Source organism: Diadema antillarum, unplaced genomic scaffold (assembly GCF_040938485.1).
Source record: "Diadema antillarum isolate AM-2024a unplaced genomic scaffold, OU_Dant_1.0 seq00001680_RagTag, whole genome shotgun sequence".
Classification (NCBI taxonomy): Eukaryota; Metazoa; Echinodermata; class Echinoidea; order Diadematoida; family Diadematidae; genus Diadema; species Diadema antillarum.
This window is the reverse complement of record NW_027272375.1, coordinates 39,317-55,725: the sequence shown is the minus strand read 5'-3', so window position 1 is coordinate 55,725 and position 16,409 is coordinate 39,317. Positions and strand designations below refer to the sequence as shown.

General features: G+C 36.8%; 1 protein-coding gene across 2 annotated transcripts in view; it reads left to right on the top strand.

Annotated features, from left to right (window-relative positions):
* The window catches only part of LOC139711654 (APOBEC1 complementation factor-like), a 39,775-nt gene extending 23,742 nt beyond the window's left edge, over positions 1–16,033 (top strand). The window contains exons 5-8 of one of the 2 annotated variants that reach the window (XM_071623515.1): positions 3–86; positions 3,346–3,444; positions 4,410–4,539; positions 11,510–16,033. In XM_071623515.1, the coding sequence (XP_071479616.1) occupies positions 3–86; positions 3,346–3,444; positions 4,410–4,539; positions 11,510–11,616 (420 nt within the window). In that variant the 3' untranslated portion in view covers positions 11,617–16,033. Of the gene's footprint in view, positions 1–2; positions 87–3,345; positions 3,445–4,409; positions 4,547–11,509 lie in introns of both variants that reach the window. The other variant, XM_071623516.1, reaches the window with a different exon arrangement.
* Positions 16,034–16,409: the final 376 nt, after the last annotated feature.

Below are 16,409 nucleotides of genomic sequence, written 5' to 3'. Positions count from 1 at the left end.
AGCCTAGACTCTATGACCTTCTGCCGGGAATGGAGCTGACCCCTACCAACCCAGTAACCTTAAAACCAGAGAAAAATAACATCCAGGTATACTAACAGATTGGTACTGATAGACATGTTAAAGTGCATTAGAATCTAACTGCAGTGTTTCGTTGTGTGTATTCAATGATACTCTCAAAACACAAACATCTCATCATAGGACATGTTCAATTTGCATGTGTGCTGTGAATGTAGTGAGATCAATTGCCTCTATAGCCATTTTCAAACACTTTTATTCATTATCTTGTTTATTACTTATTTCTGTAGAGTTTTAATATGTATATTAACATTATTGAGGATGACTGTACTCAAAGGGCAGGTACTTGTATGGCCAGCTTTCACGCAACAGAAATATTCTGACTGTTGCCATATAAGAAAAGACAGTGAATTAAAAAAAGTAAAAATCATATTCATTGTTAGTTTTCAGTGAGCTAAGCAATAGAAACAGTTGATTATTCCAAGCTAGAAAAGCAAGTGAATATGGAGGCTGTTGAATTAAAGATGCATGTGAAATTTGCATTTGCATTCACCTTAACACCTAAGTTTTCTGACAGATCCCAATTATCAGTAACTTATCACTAATTTTGTTCATTAAAGATGTGCTTGAGTTATCTTTGTATGACATTTGCTTCTTTCCACTCATTATGATGAGTGGATATTTTTAATTTGCACAAAATAAGTTCACCATATTCAAATTAAGTCCACCATATTCAAATAAGTCTGTGGGCATGCGAGCTAATCTACCACTGGTATGTGTAACCTTCGACTAATCCTCCATTTACTCCTTATTCCTTCTCACACTTCTCTCCTCATTTTCTCTTGCTTTTGATCCTCATTTAACTCCCTTTAACACTCCTCTTACTGCTGCTCTTATTCCTTTTATTCCTCCTTTACTCTTCCTCATGCTCCTCTTACTCCTATTCCATTTCTTTTCCCTGCCTCCTCCTCCTCCTCCTCCTACTACTACTCACCAGTACTACTACTTTACCTGCATTTACTGCTTGTCATTCTGTAAACTACAGTATGTCATGCACTTTTCCCTTTTTCTTGAATTACTGGAAGAGGTAGATTGAGATGTGCAATATTCATCTTCTCTGTGTATCACTGTGATTGGCTTATAAATTGGAAAGGATGAAAATGGGCATGGTATCAAATTTGCACGCATGACTGCATATCATCCATAGCAGTAACCCAGGAAGAGATCTCATGAAGTGTGTTCATATCTAATACTGATTACTGCAGCTATCTGAGAAAACGGCATATAATGTCACACATTTTCCAGCTTTCCCTTTCTCAAGTGCACAGCTGGGGATCTCAAACATTTGTTCAGATTTAACATGAAGAGGTCAAACAGGGGATATTTTCTTTTCTTATCTTCTTTGTGCTTGGCTAAGGCAAATGAGGTCATTCATATATTCTGTTTTCACTCTTCTCCTTGCCATTAATAAACCCTAGCTCTGCTGCCTGTCATACAAAAAAAAATTGCTGCCGCATAGAAACCATGCAGTAACATTACTTTCAAATGACTAAATTGACTTGCTTATTTCATCTCTGAGTGTGATTGATTTTTGGCCAAAGAAGTGTTTTTCCCCAATATGTATATTTGCAAGTGGTTATGCTATTTTCAGCGATACTATGTACATCTCACTCATGTAATTCCACATCCTATTATTACTGTGCTTCCTGTTTTTACCTCACCCTCTCTCCTCACTTTAGAATGTCTGTAGAATAGTCTGTTATGAAAACAGTGACTTTTCTTTCCCATGTAGTGTACATAGCTGTGTGCTGCAATAAGGGTACATGGTGATGGTTATGGTAACAGACATTGTACATGACTGTGTTACAGGATCATAATGTGTAGTAAAAGCCAAATGGCAAAAGTATGAAAATAAAAAATGTAAATAAAATAAAGGAAAACATGTCTGCAAAAACTCTTGAAGACGCCTCATATTGGCAGCATTCAGGCCCAGGTAAAGCCAACCATGCCAGAATGAACCAGATCAATCCAAGCACCACCACAATGATATGGTCTGGCACAGTCCAGGGAGGAGAAGTGGTTTGAAATCAAACAAACAAAACAAAACATGGGATAATCTGCACATAATATGTGGTATTTGTATAATTTTCCCATCATGTAATATTTCAATATTGCCAATGAACCTACCAGTGAAAAAAAAAAGAATCTGCTTTTCTCATTGTTTATTTTGTCAGATTCAATAGTTGGTAAAAGTTACGTTTTGTTCATTGAAAAATATTTTTGATATATAGTCAAGTTAATGTTTTTGCTTCAGACAAGACAAATTCAAAAGGTGCAATAATTCTTTTAGGAAAATTATGTATTCATCCTTCAAATTTCTGATATACCTTCACCAGTAGGTCAATGTTAATGTCATGGTTTGCTCAAGCATGCTCTGGATCACATCACAAAGTGGTCCACAGTAGTACGCTTCCTGGCACAGGTTGCCTTAGAAAATTTGGTCCCAACTCATGGTTCAATCTAGACCACTGTAGCAAGCTTTAAAAATTGAAACTATTGAAATGCACCCTTAAGCCTAAGATAGCCTAAGAAGTATCAAATGAAGTGTCTCATATTCTTTACTTACAGCTGTATGTGGAGCTCTTTTTGTTCAAATTTAGGTCAGTGGGATGTCGCTCCTTATAACAAATGTGATTTAAATTCAAAGAGAAGTGGGATGACATAATTTTCTCAGTGGTCCTGTGTTTCCCCACAGATTTCCAATATAAAGTTTCTTGTAAATAAGAAAATTCTGAACAAAACTGTGAATGTGTATCATTGCATTGTTTCCAATTAAATCATTGTATGTCAATTTTTGTGGACACACTCTTGTGGATGGGTCGTGGCTAAACAAAAGTACCTGGTATTTTTTTAAATGAGATATGTTTGTCAGTATAATTATGCTGATACTTTGGCTTTGGCTAAAAGGAAGCTGTGTCCAGCTTCAGATAGAGTAAATATTTCTGAGGAATTCACCCCATCATTGTAATACACTTCACTAGATTATTAACATATTTTTGTTCCTTTATTTCAAGATTTTTGCTGACACATAATGTTTTCAGAAAGTGCAAGTGTTGTTTTTCTCCCAATAGAGTTACCAAAGACTGGTTTAGTGACAAGGTGAATGTTCCTTCACAAGAGCTTTTTTTTTTTCTGAAATAAGGGCTGTCATTCCACAGGTACATACAATTTGGGTTTTTTTGTCCCATTTCTTGCAAGTAATTTTAGCCACTATTGAGGAGTGGTATGAGGACTTTTTTTTCTGCATGTCTTTCATCTTGGTTCATCCAGGTTCTGGAGGAACTGTGCAATAAGAATAATTGGGGACTTCCCCAGTTTACTCTCCTCTCCCATCGTACCAACAGTGATGTCCAGCTCTTTGTCTACAAGGTGGGTAAGCCCCTCTCAACAAAGATGGCTGCAGCTTGGTCATCAAGTATTCTTCAGCAGTTTGTGTTACACTTCTAGGCATTTAGCTGTCCTCCCCTTTCTCACTCATGAGAATCTGAAACTCGGATTTTGCACAATATCCACCTAGTTCTTGTATTGCGTTGATTAATGATGAATTTATGAAAGAATGTCTGTGTGTTTCTCCATGGGAGATGTGTGGAGCATGATACTGTAAAGAAGCATTCTGAGCACAGAAAATTACTGGGAACAATTACAAATTTGTGTTTATCATTGCAACAATTTTGTATGTTGCAGAACATCTTACCTCAAGGATCTTGACTGAATAAGCATAGTGGAGTTGGCTTATAGACTGAACGTTTCATTTGGCTCAATGCTTAATTATGTGACATCAAATTTTGTAGATACTGTCACAAAAGGAAATCTGTACTGCGTGCATGTTTGTGATGAGTTTTTGTGAATGTTTCTGTAAGGGTATTTTTTTGTGTGTGTGTGTGTGTGTGTGTGTTCAAATTCAAGACTGTCAACTTCTCATTGCCTAATTTCAATATTGAGACATCAGTCAAGCTCAAGCTCAGCAATATAAAGTCTGAGTTACAATGAATTGCTCAAATATAGTGTATAAATGGGGAGAAATATTTTGTACTGGTATTTCTTGTGGTTGAAGGAATGTTCTGAAGTAATAAGTCAAGTCATGGAAAAGGACATTGATCCTTACTTCTCAAGCAAGTACATGCAGAATTTTGCTGTTAGAATGAAACTTGCTAGCAATGGGAAATAAATGCAGTTAATATCTTCTGTACCTGTGCATTGCAATTGTGAAAATAAAAGCAAATGAAATGAAATTGATAATATGTGTCTGGTTTTACTGATTTTATACTCTTGGTCAAATAATTGTAAAGATTACTTTTTTAAACGTTTTATTTTACCCTCATTTTTTTGTTCAGGTGACAATCCCAGCTCTGACTAGCAATTACCCGGATGGAATGACACCACAGAAACTTTGCCAGACACCGGAGCAAGCCAAGAACTTTGCAGCTGAATGCATGCTGGCATCCCTGGGGGTACCAGTCGATGGTAAGAGGTACCTGTACATCGCTCCATCAACTTATGTGTCGTCTATAGGTCGAGTATAACATGTCTTGAAGGCAGCAGTCAGCCAGCATCCAGGGCCTACTACTAGTCTGGCACCAGGTGCAGAGGCTAGCAGTGGGTGGAGGTTGCTTCATCCACTATGAATGAAGCCATTGGAGTTGTGCGTCATTCACGTGTAGTAGACCCACCATCACCAGATGAGAATCACTGATCAGAATCACTTAGATTCCGCTATAGAATTTATGATTTGTTCACAGTTGCCAGGTCATATGCCAAATTGCAGTGAACAACAATGCTTATAGATATCCTGAAAAGGAATGTTTTGTATCAAATCCTACTGCCAGGTATTCCTTGAGCAGAAATTAAGAAACATTCAAAGCAATGATCCCTGTCAGATACTTCGAGGAGATCACTCTTCTTAAACCAGTCCCAAATATTATCATACAACAGGTTTCCTTTAAAGCATATATTGCACTGTGTAGGATACTTGTAGATTTCACTGTAAATGTCATCCATACTTCCAATCCCCCCCCCCCCCAAAAAAAAAGAAAAAGAAAATCAATTTAACCAAGGTTTTAATTTCTGATTTCCACAGTTTGAATTTTGATGCATATGAAGATCATACCTGGACTCGTGTCCTCAGTCTTGGGATGTGGATATGAAAGGATGCCATGACATCAGATATTTTCCGACTCAAATAAAATGGCATTGGTGCTACAAAGCATCATTCATTTCAAAGGACAAGCTCTACTCTCACAAACATGCAGTTAATGCGATAGTATGAGAACAGTTGTGCAGAAGTGCATTACTCCTTTTGACAATTTTTCACAAACTTTCCAATTGGAATTTTCCTGGGATGATTTTTAGAGAAAAAGCAAACAGATTATATGATAGATAAAATGATCCTTTGCCAATTTTGTATAGGAGAGATACATACAGACTTTCATAAAATGAATAGATATCATCCTAGACGTGCAAAACTCCCTGTGCTTTGGATAAACCTATATGTGACCCTGCACCTCAAAACAAACAAAAAGTCGCCAGACATGAATTTTTAGCTAAGACCACATTCTGAAAGAGCAGACTTTAAGCTTTAAAATGATGTATAACTCAAACCAAATGGACTCTCCTAACCCATCTAAATATTGGAAAGAAAGCACAAACTCAGGAAAAGTGTGAACCGAGAAAAGAGGCTCTGAAGTACAGTGTCTATTCAAGCGCTTAATCTTTACCAAACCGTGCTGGCTGTGCGATGAATGGGACAAAAAACAGGAAGTAAACCACCAGAGTAACAACAATGAAGGGATTTTTAGATTAAACTGAAATTAAGCATGCCTCATTAACACATTTTGTCCATAACTAATGCCAACTTTCAAAGCAGTAGCACTATCCTTTTAAAAGTTATTAGAGTTGAAAATGAAGAGTGTGGACAAGGTTTTTCAGAAATGAAAAAGGGATTCTAAAGACACACCTAATCACACTATTCTACCAAAAATGTTCGAGATAAACTGCTAAAAAAACACACTTTCCTGCCCGTTTTATGATACCAAATTTTAGCATAATGTAAAAGAAAACCCGCTCTTTCAGAAAATATGAAAAAGTCAAGGTCGGCTAGGTTGACCCATTTCACTTATTTTTAGTCCTCACGCAAAATCAGTGTGTGCGACTTTATGTTCGTTTGAGGTGCACGGTCACATATGCAGGCTATGTGTGGCAGATGCTGCCCTCAATTCATGTCACATAGAAATGCTGTTCTGTTTTGTTACTGTAAATGAAAAAAAAAAAAAAGCTTTCATTTGTCCTGTGTGTGAAGGAAACTGTACAGTGTAAGTGTGATGTCCTGTAACAATGTCTATACACTTGTGACTGAACAAAGAAAGCAGCAAAGTGTGTTTGTGTTAATGTGTTCACTGGAACACTTGAAAATACTTTTTGGATGATAGGTCATAAGTAAACATCCACATGTACCAAGACTTGCATAAAACATTGACCCAGCTGATAGCAGATTCCACTAGGTCATGACATCGGCATTTCTCTTCATCAACCTGTTATCATTTCTTATCACATCAGAGTTAATATGAGTGTATCACACTGATTAATAGCAACTTCATTTTATCTTTGACCAATGCTTCCAATCATAGGTAAGGGGTAAGACTCAAAAACCCAAGGACCTTTTCTTAACCAACTCAGTGACATGGTACCATGGGTGTCAAGGAGGTATAAGTGCATAGCCAAAGGGTTAAATATAGTCAACCTCGCCAGAAGCTCGCTGCACACTACACTATCTGACCAGTCGCATGAATCTAGAGGCAAACAGTGTCATATGACCAGTCGACCGAATCGTCCTGCACACTTTACATACAGACCACGTAGTACTCGGTAGCAAGGCTTGCAACTGTACTGGAGTCAGTACATATACTGTAGCATGATTGGCTGAAAGTCCACTATCAGACATGAAAATTTGACATGTTAAATCCTCACGACTGGCATTTGCGACATAGTCACATGACTAAAACTGGCAAGGCTGGTGATGTCACACTTCTAGTTGCTAGGTTGTATGACCAGTGAATCGCTACGAAGTCATGTAGTCCGTCAGTCCTTTTAATCAATCTTGCACAAGTAATTGAATTGGCCAAGTCAAAGAAAAATTCTACTATGAATAGAAACAAGTGCTGATGCTATTGTGTAAGCCAAACTTCATGTAAGTCAAAAGATTTCCTTAGATCCCTTTGGATTTGACTTGGGCGAGGTTGACTGTATTTTGCTATGCAATCATTATACGGCAGTGCAGCCATTGTATCACACCCACCTTGGGCAATTTCCCTTTCATTTCACAATATTTAAAGAGAGAAATGTAAACATTTGGAGATAATGGTTCAGGAAAATATTGTTTATTGCTCAGAATTAAGAGGGTAACTTCACTGCATGGTGCTCAGGATCACAACAGAGAAATGGTGCTTAATATCCTGTCTGTGCATCTGAAGCCATCTTAGCCTTTTTTTATTGCGAAGAGCATTTTATTTTTCGTTCATTTTATTCATTTCATATAGATCTTCCAGATTGGATGAGACTGTCTATTCATAGAAGAATAGATTGTCAATCTATCTTACCTGTTCCAGCAACTATGTGAATGATGTGCAACACATTGTGGGAGCTGGGCGCCTTTGAATGTTTTACAGATAAATGGCGCTATGTAAATGCTGTTTCATCATCATTCATCATCATCAGTCATGAAATTTCAGTTTATATTAGTGTAATTTATATATTTTCATATCTATCAAAGGAACTTGTAAAAGGATAATTGCCACAAAGTTAAACTTGACGATGCTCCCCCCCCCCCCCCCAAAAAAAAAAAAAAAGTTTGTCAGAGAACTCAGCAAGTTTGTAAGGGCCATGGGAGGCTTCAGGGTTCACTTACTGAGCTTTGAGAATATTCCCTGCAAACAGGACTGTGTAAACACAGGATGTAATTGACTTTGAGATGCATGTGTCATTGAACAAATCAGTTTTAATCATGTGCCTAAAGAATGGTTTGTCCACAAGACTGTTGCAACAAGAGCCATGAGTGATTACAATGTTTACCTACATCAAGGTCCATCCTCTTATCTATTGTCACAGAAATTGATAGTTAATATATGAGAGGCAGTCACTATGTCTGACTGCCCTGGAGAAGCATGGTATCACACCACCCACTCTCCACCACTGCTGGTCATGTTTTATTGGCTATTATTAGCTATAAACCATACTACAGCCTTTTCTCATGGCATGGAGATAAAGAAAAAACAAAATCAATCTACTCATGTATATTTGGATATCAATGCATGTATCCTATCTCTGGGTTAAAAGCATGTTACAATGTGATAAAGTTGCCTTGTGGTTGGCTGTTATGAGAATGTGTACAAATGTTGGCTCTGTACCCTGTAAAGTACCCTCTGGAATTGGCAAATGATAACTTAGCTGTTACCATTTACTGAAGGGAAAATAAGATGTACCAGTTCACATTGCAGTGTGTCTGACCATTCACTCTAAGCCCTCAAACTATCTCCTCTTTAATCCTTTCTGTGTCCAGGCATTTAACTAAACTTCTCAAACTGTCTCATCAACATTCATTAATCCATCCCAACTTGACTTAGGTGTAGACTAGCTTGCAAACCTACTCAAATGAAGGAAGATATCTCAGTCTGGTGTAGACTAGCTAGCAAACCCACTCACATGAAGGAAGATATCTCAGTCTGGTGTAGACTAGCTAGCAAACCCACTCACATGAAGGAAGATATCTCAGTCTGGTGTAGACTAGCTATCAAACCCACTCACATGAAGGAAGATATCTCAGTCTGGTGTAGACTAGCTATCAAACCCACTCACATGAAGGAAGATATCTCAGTCTGGTGTAGACTAGCTATCAAACCCACTCACATGAAGGAAGATATCTCAGTCTGGTGTAGACTAGCTATCAAACCCACTCACATGAAGGAAGATATCTCAGTCTGGTGTAGACTACACTGTAGCTAGCAAACCCACTCACATGAAGCAAAATGTCTCAGTCTGAGAGAAAAGACATGGTGATTAGCATTAGGGGAATTCGGTAATCTCTGTGCATTGACAATCAGTTTCCAGACACCCAGGCCATGGTGTGAAGAAAGCACTCCAATCAGCAAACAAAGCACAGTAAGGGTTGAACATGGTAATATCTTTATTTCAACCCCATGTCATATTGTAGTTCTGTCATATCTACTCAGTATTCCATTACTTTCCAATTTCCTTGCAATATATTAAATGTGTGTGTGTGTGTGTGTGTGTGTGAGTGAATTCCATGTCAACTCAATACAAAGGGAGAGAAAGTCTTCCCTACATCCAGCTAGTTCAGTTTGTCATCGATGTCATTCTCAGATTGGCTGAAGATTGTCTCCTGCATGCTACCTTTTATCACTGCAAAGTATTTCATATGTTTATCAATAAAGCAATGTGAAAATACTGTGCTAAATTCAATTACCATAGTGTGAGCAAGCTTTACCACTTGTATGCTGATAAGAGGGCATTTGACAATTTTCTTCACATACCAGTTCATCTTTGCATGATGCTTAAATCATCCTGAGAATTAGTGTGTTCATTTCATCAACAAATGAAAACTGGAAATGGTTTCATGCAAAATGTGAAATCACAATCTTTCATGAGTGATGTACATCTGATGCCATTTCACATGTATTTATCGTTCTTCATTGTTTTCTTTGGACTCACAATGCTCCTATGCTGGCACATATTTGCTTCCTCTCCTTTGCCTTTGCTCATTTGCATATGTAGGTGATGAGGACCAATCAGAGAGCCAAGACAGCCCCTCCCATTCCCCTTCTGCATACACTGCCTCCATCCACCCTCATCAAACTGGCCCATCCCATAGCTCATATCCTATCACATCTAGTGGCCTAGTAGTTAGTGCAGGTAGGAATTTTCAGCGCTGCTTCTGTCGTATCATATGGTTACTTTCATTTATTACCTTTATCCATATTTTCTTTTTCTCTGCATCCTACCATACCTGCTTGAGTAAGATATAGATTACTGAATGCTGTCATTATCTCTGTAGTCTTCATCTGACTATTCTGTCATTATCAGTGCCTTAACTTTATAAAACTAGTAATGATCGATTGCTACTCATATGAGATGCATGAGCATTATAACAAACAAAAATCATTTAAAACTCCTCATTCTTTTAATTCATAATTTTCCTTGCTATTCTATTAACACAAGCCCTTGAAGTATGTGTCGGCAAAACATATGAATATATTTCATCATATTGTGTCTATCCTTATGTTTGGATGTTTCAACAGTGAAAAAAATTACAATTTGATTTCCAAAACGGGTTCAAAATTCATACTGCTGATTTTTCATCGAAGGACTACATTTATAATTAGAGTAAAGCCTTTTCTAAAGTTTTTATGACAAAGACAAATGGTACAGTTTAATTCTCTACAAAAATTAGCATCACAAAAATGTATTTGTACACTGTATGTCACATGGGTAAACTACATCAAGTGTCAAATGTAAAAGGATGCATTTAAAAGGGCAATAACTGAGTTGTATCTGTCATGAAACTTGACAAGACAATCACTGTTAAACTTGTAATTCAAGATGGACTGACAGAAATGCTCACAAATAGAAGCTGACTTTGTTCTTGCATCTTTAGAGCATAGCTCTTATACTCTTTGATTCACAGACAGCGTGAATGATCAACAATTACCTTGTGTGTTTTTAATTACGACTAGCCTCGGGTATATGGTACACCGTAATAACTTTGGACGTTTTCACTTATCACTGTAGTGACTCCACCCATAGTGCTTGAAGTGATAGCCAAAGTTTGTGTTGAATATTTACAGGCCTGGGTTAAATCAAACCCCTGCAGCCTGTATGTTATAAGAGCATCTAAAACCAATGCCTTCATAGCTATTAGAGACTACAGAAAGGGCTAAATAAGTGTATAAAGTCTAACTTCAAGCTTCATATTTTTAATGTACACATAGGGACATGTATGTGCTTGTATGTGTGTGTCTATTTGATTTTTTGATTTTTGATTTTTTTTTTAAAGGGGGATGAGCGTGTTAGTTTATATGCTCTCATGTCATTGGATAGGAAAAGAGCATTAATTCAGTTTGCTGCATGTCTGGAGGGATTGCTCCATCCTTTGATGAAGAGTGTTAATTAGCATGTTTAATCAGATTCTCACATCAGCTTTGTGTAATGAGTTTTATCAAATCCGCTTTGGTGAATTGACTGTATCATGTAATCTGCATTGACAAAATAACTGATATCTGTTAAAAATCTTGACACAGTTTAATAACCTATATACGCTCAAGTATGCAACTTCTCTTTCCTTTGTGCTGAAAAGGAGAGAGGGATTTGTTTAGTTATTCTAGTTCCACTGGTGTCTAATCTGTCCTCCCCTATTTTTGTGTGACAGGTGGTGATGGCCACGGCAGCTCCAGCAATCCCTACCAGTCTGGCTATCACCAGCAGGGAGCCTACACTCACGGACCAGGGGACATTTACCAAGTCTACCAGGGCTGAGGAACCATTGACACTTTGAAATCGCTCATAAATGGACAAGAGTTGGCTCTACGCATCCTATTCCTGACAAAGAATGCAGTAATTGGTCTTTTCTCTCTTGATTTTTTTTTTTTCTCTTTAGGAGTAGCTACCATGATAGAATATTCTTATGTTGAAGCGTTTCATATTTTCTTGTTGGAAGACAAGCACAAGGAAATTTTCTATTGTTTGACTTTTATTCATTTCAATTAACTCATTTAATCATACATACTTTTATCATTGGTTAAGACTACATATGAAATGGAGGAAAAAGGTTTATTTGATCTGTGGATATATGACTTCTCAAGGTGCCAAAGAAGTAAAATCATTTAGATCCATTGTCATTCATACAAACTACTGCCATTATTGGCAATTTTGGAACATTTATGTCTTGTGACAGGTGTGTAGAAGTGATATGACTTTTTTTTTGTAGGAATAATGTGATGAAGACCCTATGAAATAATGTGACAAATAAAATATACTTTTTTTTTTCCAGTGCAACAAAGAATGTAACACTTCTAAGTTTACTGCCTTTAGAGAGTTGTGCAGCCATTGTTATATGGATTGATAGGAAGTGATTGTCTTTCTTAATGTGTCTTTCAGTACTTTCAGTGATTTTGGAACAATTAAACTGTCTTTCATTTTCCAAGCTTCAGTTGTGGTCTTGTTCAGAAAAAAAAGCACTGAGTGAGGTTGCTGATCTCTGTGGTATAGCACTTGCCAATCAGCAGTGAGTTCTACTTTCACTATCACTTTATCGTCAATATGAGGATTGCAAAATGAATTGCGCATTTCTCTTCAATCCAAATTCTTCATCTCATGAAGAAGCTGCAGTATCTTTGATTTTACGTCTGTAAGACTGTACCTCATCTAAAGTCTCAATGATGGAGTTTGCAATGCTGCTGTCTCAGAGTCAATACCACCTGTCAAATACTCTTACACATCTTCATCTCCATGACTGTGTGCTTACAAAGTAGGTTTTACACTTCCTGGCATTTTACCTAGACAGTTTGTAGTTCTTGGGGAGGGAACTGTGCAAACTTTATTCTCGGTCTTTGATGAACTATCTGTGTTTCAAAAGGCTTGATAAGTAGATATTCACCACTCATCCAGTGTTTACTCAAAGGACCACCTCCTGTTTCCACTTTCACATTCTAAGATATGTTTACATTTTCATTTTTCTTTTCATATTAATATAATTAGATATTGTCAAAGGAAATAACACGATTTTCAGTTAAGTACTTGTACTGTTTATCTGTCACCACTTCCAAGACTTCATCATCATTGAAACTAATAAAGTAGCAGTTTTCTTCATGAAACACTATTTTTCCCCTTGATTTTATTGGAAGATGCAGTGACAGGGGTGTAAATGTTAGAAAAGTTTTTTAAAAAAAAGGAATGTACTGACAATTTATATTATGAAGATTTACGCTTATTTTGGTGTAATTTAAACAGATTCTTCACTTCTATAAAAACTGTTGATTCATACTATTTTTCCTCTATTTAAGGCGAATCAGTGAAGTGTTGAATGTGTGCAGTAAGATGTGGATAAACCCTGTTTGAAGCATTGATAATACAACTTAATGTTTCAGTAAAATTGATTTTGCATCACTTTATGGATAGCTTATTGTTTGCTGTTTCTTGTTAGATTAATAAGACATTTTTATTCATGTTGACAATATTGATAGCTTCATAATATATCCGTATTCAAGTTCAGAAATTTATGCCATTTATCATGCACATGTAGATAGTTGAGAATAGTTCCGTCATTCCATCATTCTGTACTTATCAAGTGTGGTGTTTTGCATTTATCAAGAGTTTCAATTTGTAGATCAAATTGAAAATTTTTAAATCCAGTTCATGACATGTTACTATTCATTAATAATTATGTTGTAGGAAAGATGTATGGTAGGCCACGTTTTAAAATCAGTGGATGTCCACTCGTCAAAAACTAACAATTTCCATAGTCTGTCACGGCAGATGCTAAGAAAGTATTGTGTACAACAAACTGTAGATGGTACAGCACTTGAAACCCAAATGTCAGTCTTTTTGTCACATCTTGCCTCTTTGTGTGAAACTTCAAATTGGACAAAGATAAGGGAGCAAAATGTAGTCATAAAATACTGAAAATAAGTGGATATTCATTTGGCCATGTTTGGAAGGAATGTTTCTGAGGATATTGAGCATGATAAGAAAAATATCTGTTTTACATATGTGCCTTTTATAGATATGTCTGTTGAGATCAGATGTAAATGCCTTAAAGAATACTGACCTAGTGGGTTCAGAGTATCTCCTGTACTTGACATACTAAGTACAGACTATCTCCTGTACTGGTGTGAACCCAACACCTGTTGCAACTTTAGAGATTGGGTGTTGCCAGATTACCCAAAAGGAGTTGCCATAGTGTGCATTGTGCAATGTGTTTTTATCAGTGTCAAATTGAAGTTTCATAACTCCGAAGGCACCATATTTGTTAACTTTTACAACTCTGTTAGAAAGCGTTGAATCCTCAGTGTTTCAAACTGTTCACACATAACTGTTGAGAATGTGCATGGAGCAAAATGTCTTGACAGTTTTGTTGAAGAACACTCTTTATTACTTGTTCCTAATCCTGCAATGTTCTTTCAAAGAAAGACCTTTTGTTTCAGCAGTTCTGCAGAACCCGATTTGTCTGGAATATGCTCTTTGACTGAAGCTTGTCTGCATTGAGGCATTTCGACTTCAAAGCATATAAACAAATCTGAGCCTGCTGAAATACTATAATGCCTACGATTTGTAACATTTTAAAAGATGGTCCATGTAGGCCAGTGGTTCGTCATTTTTCTTATCTGACCAATTCTATTCCCTTCCACCCCACCAAACAAGCAAAACAGACAAAGAATATGAGATAGAAGAGTGAGAAATATATTTGCCCTGATTGTATCAAGTTAAACATGTACTTAATTCTGAACATTCACTTTTGGAATTACTGTGAGCTTTACTGACATCAAAATCATTTCAAACATCTCATCCAAGCCAACTCACTGCTCTATTATATGTTTGCAACTTGAAAAGTAAACTGTTTACATGCATCATTGATTTTCATTACATTCTAGGTCACTTTGATAGTTTGTTAGCTAAATGTAGTGTAAGAAGTTATGGTGAGCTCCAAATTTGGACAGCTGTTGCTCCAACTTGTAAGCTTTATGAAAAGAAAAAGTTGTTATATATGTGTACATTTATAGAAGTTTTAAACACACAAATTATATAAATCCCAGGCCTTTATTAGTGATGTACCAAAGTGTGTAACTATTTGTTGCCTTCATTGAAATTTGTGTAAATTTAGGCTTTCATGACATAATTAGATGGAACATTTATTGTCCTTGCACTCAAAGACCTGGGATTTATATGGTACAGTATGGTCTCTCAGGCCAACTACAGAAATATTTTTATTTTATTTCACAAGTTCCAAGAACTTCTTGTATTGTTTATTTTGTATTGTAGCGGCAAGCCATTGCCCCATGAAAACACCATGACCAAAGGAACTTTGGATTCCTCAGGAAGTATTTTTGTACGTTTTGTACAGCAACTTTAAAAGAACAAAAAAAAAAGTAAATTAGTCCTGATCATCAGTCTGGAAATGCCCAATCATCAAAGTTTGAGAGAAATTGACTATAATTGGTCAGCAGGCCTTGAATACATAGTTAGATACCCAATTGGCAGCAGCCTGTTATGTTCAGCCTCCAAGGCATGTGTAGAGGGATTTGATTGGTTGATCATAGTTGGAACAGATATGGCCTAGCCAATGGAAAATGCATGGAAAATGCAGTAGCTGTATAGCCACCTGTTGAAGGAAGGTGGAAAGTGATTGGATGATTGAGTGTTAGAGCATGCCAATCAAGCTTGTGTTTACATTCCATGAGAGCTGCTAAGGCTGAAAGGTGCTTTCTGATTGGTTGTGTCACAAACATGTTTCCTTCCTCTACAAACAGCACTAAAAACTATACATGCATATACCAAAAAGTATTATGTTTTTTTCTTTCTTGTATCTGCAATACCAAAGAAATACCAGAAATGAATGCCAAGACCTAAGCGTTATGGTTCCTAAAGATATATAGGACAATAAGTAATGAGCTGATTGCTGCCGATACAATGCACCACTCTGTCTGGTGGGACATTGATACCAAAGATTGTTTGTGCCAATTTTCTTGGCTTCTTTATTTGAAAAGTTTTTGGATTTTATTGTATGCAATTTAGTACTTTACCATTTACCTTAGAAAATAGGGTACAGGGTGTGTATCAAGAGACTTGGAGCATGAGATTAATTCTGTGTGTGCACGTAATTCAATCTCTGCACTTTGTGGATAATTCACAAAACTGAAATCCGTGAGGCTGGGGAGAAAACTTTCCTTGGCTGCAACCCCCCCATGGAAAACAACAAAACAAAACAACAGACAAGCCTGCAAATATCACTGCCTATGTATTCAAGAGAAATAACTGCTTGTTCACTGTTTAGCACAATGAGATAATTCAAGCTACTTGTATTCTCTGTGGATTTTCTGATGTTTAAAGTGTCCTATCCATCACACCAACCGAACATACATGACCTCTTGTATCAGTATATTGTGTCACAAATTAACTTCAAATTTTGTCAATGTCAAACTCTTGATACACAACCTGTCTGAATTTTCTAAGAGTAGACTGTGGTACAATATTGTGAAAATGCCACCTGTAAGGTTAAGAGTGAACTAGAATGTTCATGTATACAAACTAAGTTTAAACCCATTCATGTTCAA